Source organism: Rhincodon typus, chromosome 26 (genome assembly GCF_021869965.1).
Source record: "Rhincodon typus isolate 14 chromosome 26, sRhiTyp1.1, whole genome shotgun sequence".
NCBI classification, from domain to species: Eukaryota; Metazoa; Chordata; class Chondrichthyes; order Orectolobiformes; family Rhincodontidae; genus Rhincodon; species Rhincodon typus.
In genome coordinates this window covers 24,959-39,329 of record NC_063357.1, presented here as the reverse complement: position 1 = coordinate 39,329, position 14,371 = coordinate 24,959, and the positions used below count along the sequence as shown (strand labels likewise).

At 42.4% G+C, this 14,371-nt stretch overlaps 1 protein-coding gene across 1 annotated transcript in view; it reads left to right on the top strand.

The window, feature by feature from the left end:
- Positions 1 to 14,371, top strand: part of LOC109928952 (integrin alpha-E-like) — a 161,365-nt gene that overhangs the window by 126,597 nt on the left and 20,397 nt on the right. Inside the window, exon 22 of the mRNA XM_048612310.1 lies at positions 11,302 to 11,376. Within this exon, the coding sequence (XP_048468267.1) occupies positions 11,302 to 11,376 (75 nt within the window). The remainder of the gene's footprint in view (positions 1 to 11,301; positions 11,377 to 14,371) is intronic.

The following is a 14,371-nucleotide window of genomic DNA, read 5'->3' as shown; positions in this document are numbered from 1 at the left end:
GCCGAAGGGCCTGTACTGCGCTGTAATGTTCTATGTTCTATGTTCTAAAACAAAGTTGCTGGAAAAGCTCAGCAGGTCTGGCAGCATCTGTGAAGGAGAAAACAGAGTTAACGTTTCGGGTCCGGTGACCCTTCGTCAGAACATTAATAGAACATCATTGAACATTAATGAGGCGCTGTGGGCCATCAACAGCAGTAGAATTGTACTCCAGCTCAATCTGCAACCTCATGACCCCGCATACCCCCCACTCAGCCGTTACCATCAAACTAGGGGGTCAACCCTGGTTCAATGGAGAGTGCAGTGTGACATGCCAGGAGCAGCACAACACATATCTAAAAATGAGGTGTCAACCTGGTGAAGCTAACAAACAGGACTACTTGCACACCACAACATAAACAGTTAACAGACATAACTAAATGATCCCATAACTAATGGATCAGATCTAAGTTCTGCAGTCCTGCCTCAATCAGTCATGAATGGTGGTGAACAACTCACTGGAGGATGAGGCTCCACAAATATCCCCATTCTCAATGATAGAGGAGTGCAATATATCAGTGCAAAAGATAATGCTGAAGCATTTGCATCAGTCTTCAGCCAGAAATGCCATGAGGTTGATCAATCTCGGCCTCCTCCAGTGGTCCCTGGCATCATAAATGCCAGCCTTCAGCCAATTCAATGCATTCCATGTGATGGTCAAGAAATGGTTGGAGGCGCTGGATATTGCAAAGGCTATGGGCCCTGACAATGTTCCGGCAATAGTACTGAAGACTTGTGCTCCAGAAATTGCCGCTCCACTCGCTATACTCTTTCAATACAGCTAAACTACTGGCATTCCTGACAATGTGGAAAATTGCCCAAGTACACCCTGTACACATAAAGCAGGAAAAATCCGACCCAGCCAATTACCACCCCATCAGTCTACTCTTCATCATCAGTAACGTGATGGAGCGTATCTTCAGCAATGCTATCTAAGAGCAACTGTTCAGCAATAACCTGCTCAGTGTGGCCCAGTTTGGGTTTCACCAGGGCCAATTAACTGTTGACCTCATTCCAGCCTTGGTTCAAACATAGACAAAATAGCTGAATTCCAGAGGTGACTGAGAGTTACTGTCCTTGAAATGATGTCCGCATTTGACTGTGTGTGCCATCAAGGAGCCTGAACAAAACTGGAGTCAATGAGTATCAGGAGGCTGCACAAATATCCCCATCCTCAAAGTTGTTGGAATGCAATACATCAGTGCAAAAGGTAAGGCTGAAGCATGTGCAGAAATCTTCAGCCCAAAGTGCCAAAAGGATGATCTATCTCAGCCTCCTCCAGTGGTCTGTTAGTTGGAGTCCTACGTGGAGCATGAGAAAATGGTTGAGGTCAGTCATCTCAGCTCAAGAACATCTCTGTAGGAGTTCCTCAGGGTGGTGTCCTAGGCCCAAACATTTTAAAATGGGTCATCAATGACCTTCCCTTAGTCACAGGGTCGGGAGTGGGGATGCTGTCTGAATATTACACAATGTTCAGCACCATTCGGGACTCCTCAGATCCTGAAGTTATCCATGTTCAAATACAACAAGTTCCATACAATATCCAGGTTTGGGCTGATAAGTGACAAGTAACATTTGTGCCACACAAATGCCAGGCTATGACCATCTCCAATACAAGACAACCATCATTGGATCCTTGCCATATGTACACAATGGCTACAAGAACAGGGCAGGGCAAGGAATATCACAGCAAGTAACTGACCTCCTGATTTCCCAAAGCCTGTACACCATCAATAAGGCACACGTCACGAGTGTAATTGAATACTCTCCAATTGCCTGGATGGGTGCAGGTCCAACAACATTCAAGCAGCTCGAAACCATCCAGGACAAAAGAGCCTGCTCGATTGGCATCACATCCAGTCCTTTTACCACCGACACAAAGTCGCAGCAGTGTGTACTAATTACAAGTTGCGCTGCAGAAATTTACCCAAGAACCTTAGACAGCACCGTCCAAACACATGACCCACTGCCATCTAGAAGGACAAGTGCAGCAGATACTGCTGAACACCACCACCTGCAAGTTCCCTTCCAAACCACTCACCATCCTGATTTGGAAATATGACTCGAAATCCTGGAATTCCCTCCCTGATGGTATTATGCATCTACCTACAGTGCATGGACAGCAGTGGTTCAAGAATGCAACTAATCACCAACTTCTCAAGGGCAACTAGGGACGGGCAATAATTGCTGACCCAGCCAACGACATGCATATCGCATGAGTGAATAAAAAAAATCAGAGCTTAGGGCCCAGGCAGCTGAGGTAGTGAAGCAGCACCAATGATGGAGCAATTAAAATCAAGATACTGCAGGTGCCAAGGATCCTTCAGGCTCTTAATGGTAAACTTTCAGACTATTTCCGTATAGAAAGGGGTGAGTGTAGGTAGCCAAACAGGCACATATAGTTCACTTTTGGAACATCCCATGCACTGCTACCTTTGAATACTTGGGGTTTTGAGCTCTGCAGCAGACATGTCTGATGTATCCCATCAAATGTTATATCTGCTTTTTACCACAGTTTGTTCTTGTGATGCTCAGACCAATTAGCTGTTGCAGGGATTTCAATGCTTTAGTGGTCATTTACTGTAATGTATGAGTTCCCTATCAGAGCTGTAGACAATGCTGGAAAATTACAATGTTCAAATTAGACTTTTCCAGAAACGTCAATGGAGTCTACATCAATGCAGTCAGCAGCACACATACCAACCCAGCACTGTTTTTTGGACCATAGGAATTAGGAGCGGGAGTTGGCAATTCAGCCCTTTGAGCCCACTCCACCATTTAACATGATCATGGCTGATCTTATGACGGTCTCAACTTCACTCTTCTGCCTGCTTCTCATGGCCCTTTATCCCGCTTTTCATCAGAAACGTATCTATTTCTTTCTTGAATCTGTTGATTCAGTCTGTCACCTCTGCCTTCTGGAACAGCGAATTCTACAGATTCACAACCCTCTGAGAGAAGTAGTTTAATCTCAACTCAGTTTTGAACCTACTTCCTTACACTCTATAACCTCTTGTTTTAGTCTGTCCCACATGGTGGAACATCAGTTCAACATCGACTTTATCGATCTCCTTTAGCACTTTATATACCTCAATCAGATCATCCCTCATTCTTCTGAACTCCAGCGAGTACAAGTCCAAGTTATTCAACTGCTCCTCACACGACAGCCCTTTCATCCCTGGAATTAATCTGGTGAATCTCCTGCAAACTGCCTTCAGTGCCACCACATCCTTCCTCAAGTAAGGAGACCAAAACTGGACACAATACAAAGGTGTAGTCTCACCAATGCCTTATATAAGTATAACAACACTAATTCTATAATCCAGTCCTTTTGCAATAAATGCCAGGATCCCAATTTCCAGTCTTATTATATGCTGCACCTTCATACCCACTTCCTGTGATTCATGCACAAAGGCACCCTGGTCTCTTTGCACTGACGCACTTTGAATCTGCTTCTCATTTAAATAATAATTTGCCCTTTTGTTTTTGTGGCCAAGATGGACAACCTCACACTTATTCACATTGAACTCCAACTGCCAGATTCTGACCCATTCTCATAGCCTATCAATATCTATTTGTAAACTCTTTATCTCCTCATCACAGCTTTCTTTCCCACCTATTTTAGTATCATACATGAATTTTGCTATGTTACACTTTGTCCCTGCTTGCAGATCATTTATGTAGATTATAAATAGTTGAGGTCTGAGAACTGAACCCTATGGCACCCCACTAGCTTCAGCTCGCCATCTGGAGAAGATCTCATTTATCCCAACCTTCTGCTTCCTGTTAACCAATTTTCTATCCAAGCCAATTCTCTACCCTTAACCTCTTGGGATTTAACCTTCTGGATCAGTCTTTTATGAATCACTTTGTCAAATGTCTTCTGGAAGACTAGATATACCACATCCACTGGATCCCGATTATCTACCGTGTTGGTTACATCCTCAATAACCTCCAACAAATTTGTTAAGCCCAACTTGCCCTTCATGAAACCATGCTGACACTGGGGATTGAGCTTTGTAGTTCCAAGTGTTCAATTATCTCTTCCTTTATGATTGACTCCAACAACTTACTCACTACAGAGTCAAACTAACTTGTCTATAGTCTCCCACATTTTGCCTATCTCCTTTTTTGAATAAGGGTGTCACATTAGCATATTTCTAATCCACTGGTACCTTTCCAGAATACAAGAAACTTGGAATATCATAACTAATGCATCCGCTATCTCTGTTTAATACCCTCCTTTAATACCCTCAGGTGCAGGCCATCAGACTAATGGACATATCTGCCTTTAATCCCATTAGTTTACTTAATGCCTTGTGTCTAGGTATAGTAATTTCTCTAAGTTTCTCTGTAGTAACTGCAGTTTTTGGGAAGAAATTATTACCTTACACTGTGAAAACAGAGACAAAATATTGGTTTTGTGCCTCTGGCATTTCTGAGTTTCCCATTATTACCTCACCATTTTCATCCTGTAAAGGACCAACATTAACTTTCACTACTCTCTTCCTTTTTATATACTTATAGAATCTTTTGGTGTCATTGCTTATGTCTTCTACTAGTTTCCTTTCGTAGTTCATCTTAGCTCTTTTGATTCTGTTTTTAGTAACCTTTTACTGACATTTAAAGTTTTTCCAATCCTCCAGAGCACCACTAACTTTTGTAGTATGATGTGCCCTAGTTTTTGCCTTTATGTTACCCTTGACTTTCTTGTTAACCCGTGGATGATTTTTCACCTATTTCTAATTTCTTCCTCTAAGGAATATATTTTAATTGAAAGGTATTTAGTATCTCCATTGGAATTTCACTTTGGAAAATGCATGAAGCATAGCCAGATTAGGGGAGGTGATGGCCTAGTGGTATTATTGTTAGGCTACCAATCCAGAAACTCAACTAATGTTCTGAGGATAACAAATTATGGAGCTGGAGGAACACGGCAGACGAGGTGGCATCAGAGGAGCAGGAAAGCTGACGTTTTGGGTCGGGATCCTTCTTTAGAAATGGGGAGGAGGAGGGGAGCTCCAAAATAAATAGAGAGAGGACGGGTGGGGCTGGGGAAGGTAGGTGGGATGGGATAGGTGAGTGCAGGTAGGCAGTGGTGGAGATTGGTCAGTGAGGTGGGAGGAGTGGATAGATGGGAGAGAAGATGGACAGTTTGTGTCAGGTCAAGGAGGTGAGGTTGAGAGGGAGGGATGGTCATGGGATGAGGCCGGGGGTGGATTCTACCAGCTTCAAAATCTCCCCACCCCGGCCTCATCCCATGACCAGCCCTCCCTCTTAACCCCGCCTCCTTGAACTGACACAACCTGTCCATCTTCTCAATATAAAATCCAAAAGAACTGCAGATGCTGTAAATCAGGAACAAAAACAAAGTTGCTGGAAAAGCTCAGCATCTGTGAAGAAAAAACTCAGAGTTAACATTTTGGGTCCAGTGACCCTTTCTCAGAACTGATGGTAGCTATGAAAACATCAGTTTACATGCAGAAAATTGGGAGGGGGTGGGGTAGGGAGTAAATGATAGGATAGAGCCTAAAGAGAGAGAATAACAGTTGGACAGACAAAGGAGTTGATAACAATCAGGCTGGGAGGGTGAATAGTTGTTAATGGGGACTGTCAGTGACTAACAACAAGGGGTGTGTAATGGCAGGCTTTGTGATGACAAGGCCTGGTGTGTGGGGTAGGGGGTTAGGACATGGGAGAGTTTAGGCCCTAAAATTATTGAACTCGATATTGAGTCCGGAGTGCTGTAGGGTCCCCAAGCAGAAAATGAGGTGTTGTTCCTCCAGTTGGCGTTGACCTTCACTGGAATACCATAGCAAGCCAGAGACAGAGATGTTGGTCAGGGAACAGGGTGGTGCGTTAACTTGGCAGGCAACAGGGAGCTCAGGGTCTTCATTGCGAACAGAACGCAGATGTTCTGTGAAGCAGTCACCCAGTCTACACTTCGTTTCCCCAGTGTAGAGGAGACCACATTGCGAGCAGCGAATGCAGTAGGCTAGATTCTGGGAAGTGCAGGTGAAGTGTTGTTTGAGCCCTTGGATACTGAGGAGGGAGGAAGTAAATGGGGAGGTGTTGCACCTTCGCTAGTTACAGTGGAAGGTGCCGTAGGGCTGTGGGGGTGTGTTGGGAATGAAAGAAGAGTGGACCAGGGTGTCCTGGAGGGAACAATCCCTGCGGAAGGTGGACAAGGGAGGGGAGTGGAATACGTGTCAGTTGGTGGCATCTGTCTGGACGTGGTGGAAATAGAATCTGATGGTCTTCTGGATGTGGATGCCAGTGGGATGGGTAAGTAACTCAATTATGGGTCAGGAACCTCCTGCTGATTACCACATGCTGCCTTCCTTAGGCTGATAAATCAGCATTCCCCCATGTTGAACAACCCTTAGAGGAAACACTGAGATTGACAAGGGGGCAAAGTGTACTCTGGTTGGGGCATTTCAATGTCGACTTCCAAGATTGGCTTGGCAGCAGAATGAAAAATTGGGTTGTTCGAATCCTAAAGAACACAGATGCTAGACCAGGACTGTGGCAGGTGGTGAGGGAAGCAACAAGAGGGAAAAGGATGCTTGACTTCATTCTTACTAATCTGCCAACTGCATTAGTATTAGTAAGTGGACAGTCCTTGTGGAAATGAAGACCCGCCTTCACAGTGAAAATAACCTCCATCATGTTGTGTGACACTATCACCATGCTAAATGGGATAGACTTCAAACAGATCTAGCAGCTCAAAGCTGGGCACCTGTGAGATGCAGTGGGCCATCAACAGCAGAATTATACTCCAACACAATCTGTAATCTCATGGCCTGGTTTATCCCCCACTTAAGAATTACCATCAAGCCAGGGGATCAGGAGAGTGCAGGAATGCATTGCTGGGAGCAGCATAGGCATACCTAAAAATGAGGTGTCCACTGGTGAAGCTACAAAACAGGGCTAATTGCATGCTGAACAGCATAATTAGCAAGTGATAGACAGAGATAAGTGGTGGCACAACCAACAACCAACCAAGACCAGGGCGACTCAGTTCTTGACTTCATTACAACCTTGGCTCAGACAAGGACTAAACAGCTGAATTCCAGAGGAGAGGTGAGAGTGGCAGACCTTAACATCAAAGTTGCATTTGACCAAGAGTGGCATCAAAGAGCTTTAGGAAAACTAAAATCAATTGGAATCGGGGGAAAGCTCTCTGCTGATTGGATTCATACCTGGTTCATAGGAAGATAGTTGTGGTTGTTAGAGATCAGTCATCTTAGCTCCAGGGTATCTCTACAAGGATTCCCAAGCCCAAATATCTTCAGTTGCTTCATCAATTATCTTCTCTCCATACTAAGGTTAGAAATGAGGACGTTTACAGGTGATTGCACAATGTTCAGCACCATTTGTGACTCCTTAGCAGTCCGAAGCAGTCCATGTTCAAATGCAGCAAGATCTGGATAATATCCAGGTTTGAGTTGAAAAGTGATAAATGATATTCAGACAATGTAAATGCCAAGCAACGATCATCTCCAATAAGAGAGAATCCACCCACCATGCCTTGACATTCAGTGATGTTACCATCACTGAATTCCCCACTGCCAACATCCTGGGGGTTACTATACAAATACAATGGCTACTACACCAACTGAGGGCGAGGAATATCACAGCAAATAACTCACTTCCTGACTCCCTAAAGCTTGCCCACCATCTCACCATCAGTGTGATGAAGAAATCTCCAGTTGCCTAGAAGGGTGCAGCTCCAACAGCACTCAAAAAGCTTGATACCATCCAGGACAAAACAGCCCACTTGACTGGCACCACATCATAAATATCCATTCCCTTGACGTTCTATCCTTCAGTAGCGGCAGCGTACCATCATACCATCTAAAAGATGCACTGCAAAAATTCACTGAAGATCCTTCGAAAAAACATTCCAAACCCATGACCATCACCATCCAGAAGGACAAAGGGGAGCAGATACATGGGAACACTGCCACTTTCAAGTTTGCTCCAAGCCACTCACCATCCTGATTGGGAAATGAATTGCTATTGCGGCTGGATCGAATTCCCTTCCTAAGGGCATTGTGGGTCTACTTATAATACATGGACTATAGCAGTTCAAGAAAGTAGATAACCTCCACCTTCTCAAGTGGCAACTAGGGATGGGTAATAAATGCTGGCCAGTGATGCCCATTTCACACAAGTGAATAAAAAAAGTGACGCCAGCACCTCAAAGCCATGAAATAACTTCAGGAGAGAGATAAAAGGGGGTGGGTTGAGTAAAGAAGAAAGAAAAATAATTGTACAAAATTTTTTTTCTGTTTTAAATTTTTGTTCATTCATAGTATATGAATATCACTGGCAAGTCCAACAACTATTGTCTATCCGTAATTACCCTTAAGAAGGTAATGGTGAGCAACCTTCTTGAGTTGCTACAGTTTCGGTAGTGTAGGGCCACCCAATAGTTCTGATAGGGTAGAAGTTCCAGGATTTGTCAGTGAATCAATGACAATATAGTTCCATCTTTGGATGAATGGCTTTTCTTATGAGGAAATGTTGAACAGGTTTGACCCATACCCTTTGGACTTCAGAAAAATGAATAACCCTATTGAAATATATAAAATTTGGAGGAGACACCAAAAGAGTGTTTTCTGTTCTTGGGGAGACTAGAATTAGGATACATAGTTTAGGAATAAGAGGTTAACCTTATCAAATGGAGATTAGGAGAATTTTATATCTTTCAGAGGGTTATTAGTTTGTCAAATTCTCTACCCTGACAAGCAGTATAGGCTGAGAGATTGCATTTATTCAAAATTGAATTAAATATATTTTTGATAGATTAATGTGTCAAGACTTTTGGGGACAGACAGGAAAATGGAATCCAAATGGCAGTCAGATCAGGCATGGTCTTATTGCATGGCCAAATGGTCTACTTCTATATCGTAAGTCCTATGTTTCTATATTAGTCAGGATGGTGTGTGATTTGGAGGGAAACTTGCAGGTGATGGTGTTTTTTTCTGCTTCTGCAATCTTCGTTATTCTGTGCAGTAGAGGTTGTGGGTTTGGAAGTTACTCTCAAAGGTGTCTTGGTGAGTTGCTGCTGTGGGAGAATGAAAGCTAATGGTAATGGGTGAAGTACCAATCAAATCGACTTTTTCTGGATAGTGTTTAGATTCTTGAGTGTTATTGGAGCTTCATTCATGCACAAGTGGAAAATATCCCAGTCCTGACATGTGTCTTGTAGATGGTAGGCAAGTTTTGCTGATTCAATGACCACAGGTTTTCAACCTTTGACCTACTATTGCAGCCATAATATTTATATGACTGGTTGTGTCCTGTTTCTGGTAAGGGAAGGTACCAACAATTAGATTCTCACTTGTTGGATGTTTTCCAGGCTGGCATGAACTGGAGTTACAAATGGTGTTGAAAATTGTGCCATTGCAGCAAATACTCATAATTTTCTTGTGATGGAGGGAAGGACATTGTTGAAGCAATTAAAGATGAAACTGGATTCATCCTTCCCGTTGACCAACCAGGTTGTCCTACTACCAGTGTCCACCTATCACCACCATTCTGCCTCTACCCCTCCCCTCCCCTCTATCTGCAGCTCCCCCTACTCCCCACATCCAGTCCTCAAGAATGGTAATACCTGAAACGTTGACTTCTCCTTTCCTCCAGATGCTGCCTGGTTTGCTGTGTTCTTCCAACCTCCTGTTTGTCTGTCTGATTTGTCGTTTAATTGTTTACCACCATTTCTTCTGAACTGTTGGAATAGCACAGCTATCATGTGCTCCCTCACAGTTTAATATGCAGGCAGTCTGGTGTATAAACATATGATTAGAGTAGACCATTCAGCCCCTCAAGACTGCCTAGCTGTTTAATAAGATTGTAGCTACTCTGAGTAGAACCTTAAATCCACATTTTTGTCTACCTCACTAATCTTTCTAAGTCTGCCTTAAAAATATTCAAGGACTCTGCTTCTACCACTTTTTCAGGAAGAGAGTTCCAAAAAAAAGCCTCATCTCTATTTTAAATGAATGATGCCTTATTTTTAAAAAGCGCATCCCTAGTTATAGATTCTCCCAAAAGTGGAAACTCGTCTCCACATCAAGACCCCTCAGGATCTTACGTTTCAATCAAGTCACTTTTTAAAAAAAAATTCAAAAATATACTTTATTCATAACAAAATCTTTATGCACATATATAGTCACTGGAGCAGTTTAATTCTATACAGTTTTTCATACATAGACCAAACAAACCCAAGGCATTTCTTACCTATACAAGCCTATATTTACATACATTTGAGGCACCACGAGGATCCAATAACTAAACGAACCCCCATTTAACTTCAGCGGAAAGATCACCAAAAGACCTTACACGGTGGTCTTTCCCTACTGTACCTTGGTGGCAGCTGCCCCAAGCTTTAGTGGGTCCCTCAGCACGTAATCCAAGACCTTGGAATACGCCAGTCTGCAACACTCAGTTGAGGTCAACTCCTTGCTCTGGAAGACCAACAAGTTTCAGGCAGATTAAAAGCGTCTTTCACCAAGTTGATTGTCCTCCAGGTGCAGTCGATGTTTGTCTCAGTGTGTATCGCAGGAAACAGCCTGTAGAGTACACAAAGTACTCTACTCAGGACAAACTCTGATAAAAAAGCACTGCAACTCTCTCCAGACTTCGTTTGCAAAGGCGCATTTCAGAAGTCCATGTATGACAGTCTCTACACCTCCGCAGTCACCTTGAGGGCAGTGTGCAGTTGTGCAGAGAATCTAGGCATACATGAAGTATCTCACAGGCAGTCCCCTTCTCACCACCCTCAAGTCACCTCTTCCTCTCCTAAATTAAGGAGGATCAAACATAGCCTTTAAAACCCACCCTCAAAAGACAGGTCACCCATTTCAGGTTTTAGTGTAGTAAAGTTTCTCTGAACTTTCTCCAATGTATTGAATTAAATAAGGTGACCAGTACTGTGCACAGTGCTCCAGATATAGTCTAACTGGAGCCCTGTTTAACTGAAACATAGCCTGCCTACTTTTGTATTCAATTCCCATAATGTAGATGATCACATTCCACTATCTTTCCGAATTAGGCTAAGTAGTATCTTCACTAGGTTTGCACTTCATTATAATGTTTATCTGGTGCTGGTCTTTCAACTCCTCATTGAACCAGACTGGTGCACTTGCTTGATGGTAATAGTCGAATGAGGATATACAAAGATTCCATTCTTAATTTTATTGACTGATGTCAGACTTGGTTGGAAATCTGAAACTAAATGGATTGTTCTTTCCGCAGGAACCTTTGAAACATTGTTTGAGAACACAGAAAATTGTCAAACAACAGCCAGAACAGAAAAGAAAAGATCAATGGGTATCTTTGAATTATTTTCTAACTCTTTGTATGCTATCTTCCACCAAATAGAATAATGTTGACAGTATCAGCTTCTTACGAAAATATAGCACCACCTCCCAAGATTATCCAATAGCCATATCATGCTGAAATGCTGGAACTCCTGTCTGTGTGCATAACTTCACAATGACTTCAGCCAAGGACACTGTAACAAATTTAGAAATAATCTATGATAAACTGTGACTCTTTTCTAGAGGAGTAAATCTCAGAACAAGATGGCCTCTTGTGAGTATCCAATGTGCAGAAGCCCATTGAAATGTTGATGTCACAGGCTGTTTTAATTTAACCTGTCTGGTGGGAATGGAGCCCCTTTGGAGCGCATCTAGGTTTACACCCAAAAGTTTTCATGATCAATCGCTTTGAATGGATTCGAAAATTGAACAAAAGAGAAGTACGACACAGGAACAGGCCCTTCAGCCCTCCAAGCCTGTACCGATCATCATGTCCTGATTAAACCAAAATCAAACCTTCTGCCCTTATTCGGACTGTATCCCTCTATTCCCTCCCTATTCATGTAACCATCCAGATGCCTCTTAAGTATCGCCAACGTGCCTGCTTCCACCACTTCCTCTGGTAGTGCATTCCAGGCTCCTACCACTCTGTGTGAAAAACTTACCTTGCTCATCTCCCTTAAACTTTCCCCCTCTCTCCTTGAACCTATGCCTCCTTGTAATTGAAACTTCAACCGTGTGAAAATGTCTCCAACTCTCCATCCTATCTATGACTCTCATAAGTTTGTAGACCTCTATCAGGTCTTCTCTCAGCCACCGTCTTTCCAGTGAAAACAATCCTAGTTTTTTTTAACCTTTCCTCATAGCTAATGCCCTCAAGACTGGGCAACATCCTCGTGAAACTGTCTCCACACTCTATCCAAAGTTTCCATGTCCTTTGGGTAGTGTGGTGACCAAAACTGCACACAATACTCCAAATGCAGGTTTTATATAGCTGCAATATGTTGTGTCAACTCTTGTATTCCATGCCCCAGCCGATGAAGGCAAGCATGTCATATACCTTCTTAATCACCTTGGCCACCTGTGTTGGGGACTGGGGACTTGCACACCCAGATCTGTCCATATGTTAATGTTCCTAAGGGCTCTGCCATTAACAATACAATTCACACCTAAATTTGATCCTCCAAAATGTATCACCTCACATTTGTCTGGATTAAACTCCATCTGCCATTTCTGTGCCCAAATCGCCAATCTATCTATACGCTGTTGTATTATTTTACAATCGTCGACACTATCAACAACTCCACCAATCATTGTGTCATCTGCAAACTTACTAATCAGACCATCCACATTTTCCTCCAGATCATTTATCTGTACTACAAACAACACAGGACCTAAGATTGATCCCTGTGGAGCACTACTAGTTACCAGGCTCCATTCTGAAAAAGTCGCTTCCACCACTACCCTCTGTCTTCCATGACCAAGCCAGTTTTGTATCCATCTAGCCAGCCCACCCCCAATCCCATGTGATTTTAATCTGCCGTGTGGGACTTTATCAAATGCCTTACTAAAGTCCATATAAACTACATCCACAGCTCTTCCCTTGTTAATTATCTTTGTCATCTCTTCAAAGAATTCGATCAGGTTGGTGAGACATGACCTTCCCTGTACGAAACCATGCTGCCTATCATTAACTAATCCATTTTCTTCTATTATGCTGCTGTAAAATGGATTTCTGATCCTCAGCTGCTATGTTGTGGGAACAGTATGGGATAAATGCTCCAGTCTGCACTCCTAGTAAAGTTAGTAATAATTTCCATAGACTAAAATGAATGTGTGCAATATCACTGTAGTACAAGCCAGCAGGGAGGTAATGTCACTGGAGTTGTAATCCAGAAGTACAAACTAAGTACGTCCCTTTGGACATGGATTTAAAATTCACTCCTTACCCCTAAGCAGTTAGTTATTTACTTTTTCCCCTTTTACTTATTAAGACTGAGGTTGTATTACCCCTCATTTTGTGGTCTCTGACTTTACAAGGAACACAGTAATGCTGTGTGATGTTAAATCAGAAATCAAGTTAATTCCATACATATGTAGCAAGGATCTTACCACAGAAATACTTATTTACAAATATATTGGGGGATATAGAATCGAAACTGACAAGGAGATTATTCAATTAATAATGACCAAAACATAAAACAAGAAAGGATTTTCATCTTATCAAAGTTTTTGTTTTTAAGATACAGTTTAAAAGTCCAAAGTCAGAGTTAGCTGTCTGGAATTTCCAGTTGATTGGTTAGCTAGCATTTGAGGAGTTGTAGATAATTTCCTCTCTTTTAAGAAATCCTTTCAAAAGTCTCCTGAGGAGGTTTTGTAGAAATGTGACTCTATTTCACAATTTTGAAGAAAGGAGGGTTTAGTTTGCAAAAGGGTCATGACTGGTTTTTACAGGCAAGAGATTTTTTCTTTGTAGCCCAGAGTGAGGGTCGTTGATTATTCAGTAGATGTTGATTAACTGTGCTGGTTTCTAGACTGTCTGCTATTTCAAAATTGTATGGTTTAAATGGGTGGATGGTTCCAGACTGTGGAAGTCATGCAACCAAGCCTCCTGAAGGGGTCACCATCAAGACAAAGGCTTGCATTGCAGTTAGTTACTTTTCTATGGTCTATTCCAGGGATTGAAACACAAGTCATGAACATATCTTCCTGCACAATGGGTATATCTTCTAATTCTATTGTGTAAGAGTTTTTTTCTTGGAGATTACCTTCCCTGTAGCAGATTATAGCCCAATTATTAGCATTTCAGACTCATCACAGCAGGAATCCAATATTGATTGTTTGGCGGACATTGACTTTGGAGACGTTTTCAGAAAGCTATTGCTAGGACAGTCACATCATTATAGCAGTGATCTTTGTTAGGTTATTTTTAAAACAGTCACTATACATAATGTGGACATTGAATCATTGAATTTTACAGCATAGAAGGAGGCCGTTTGATCGAT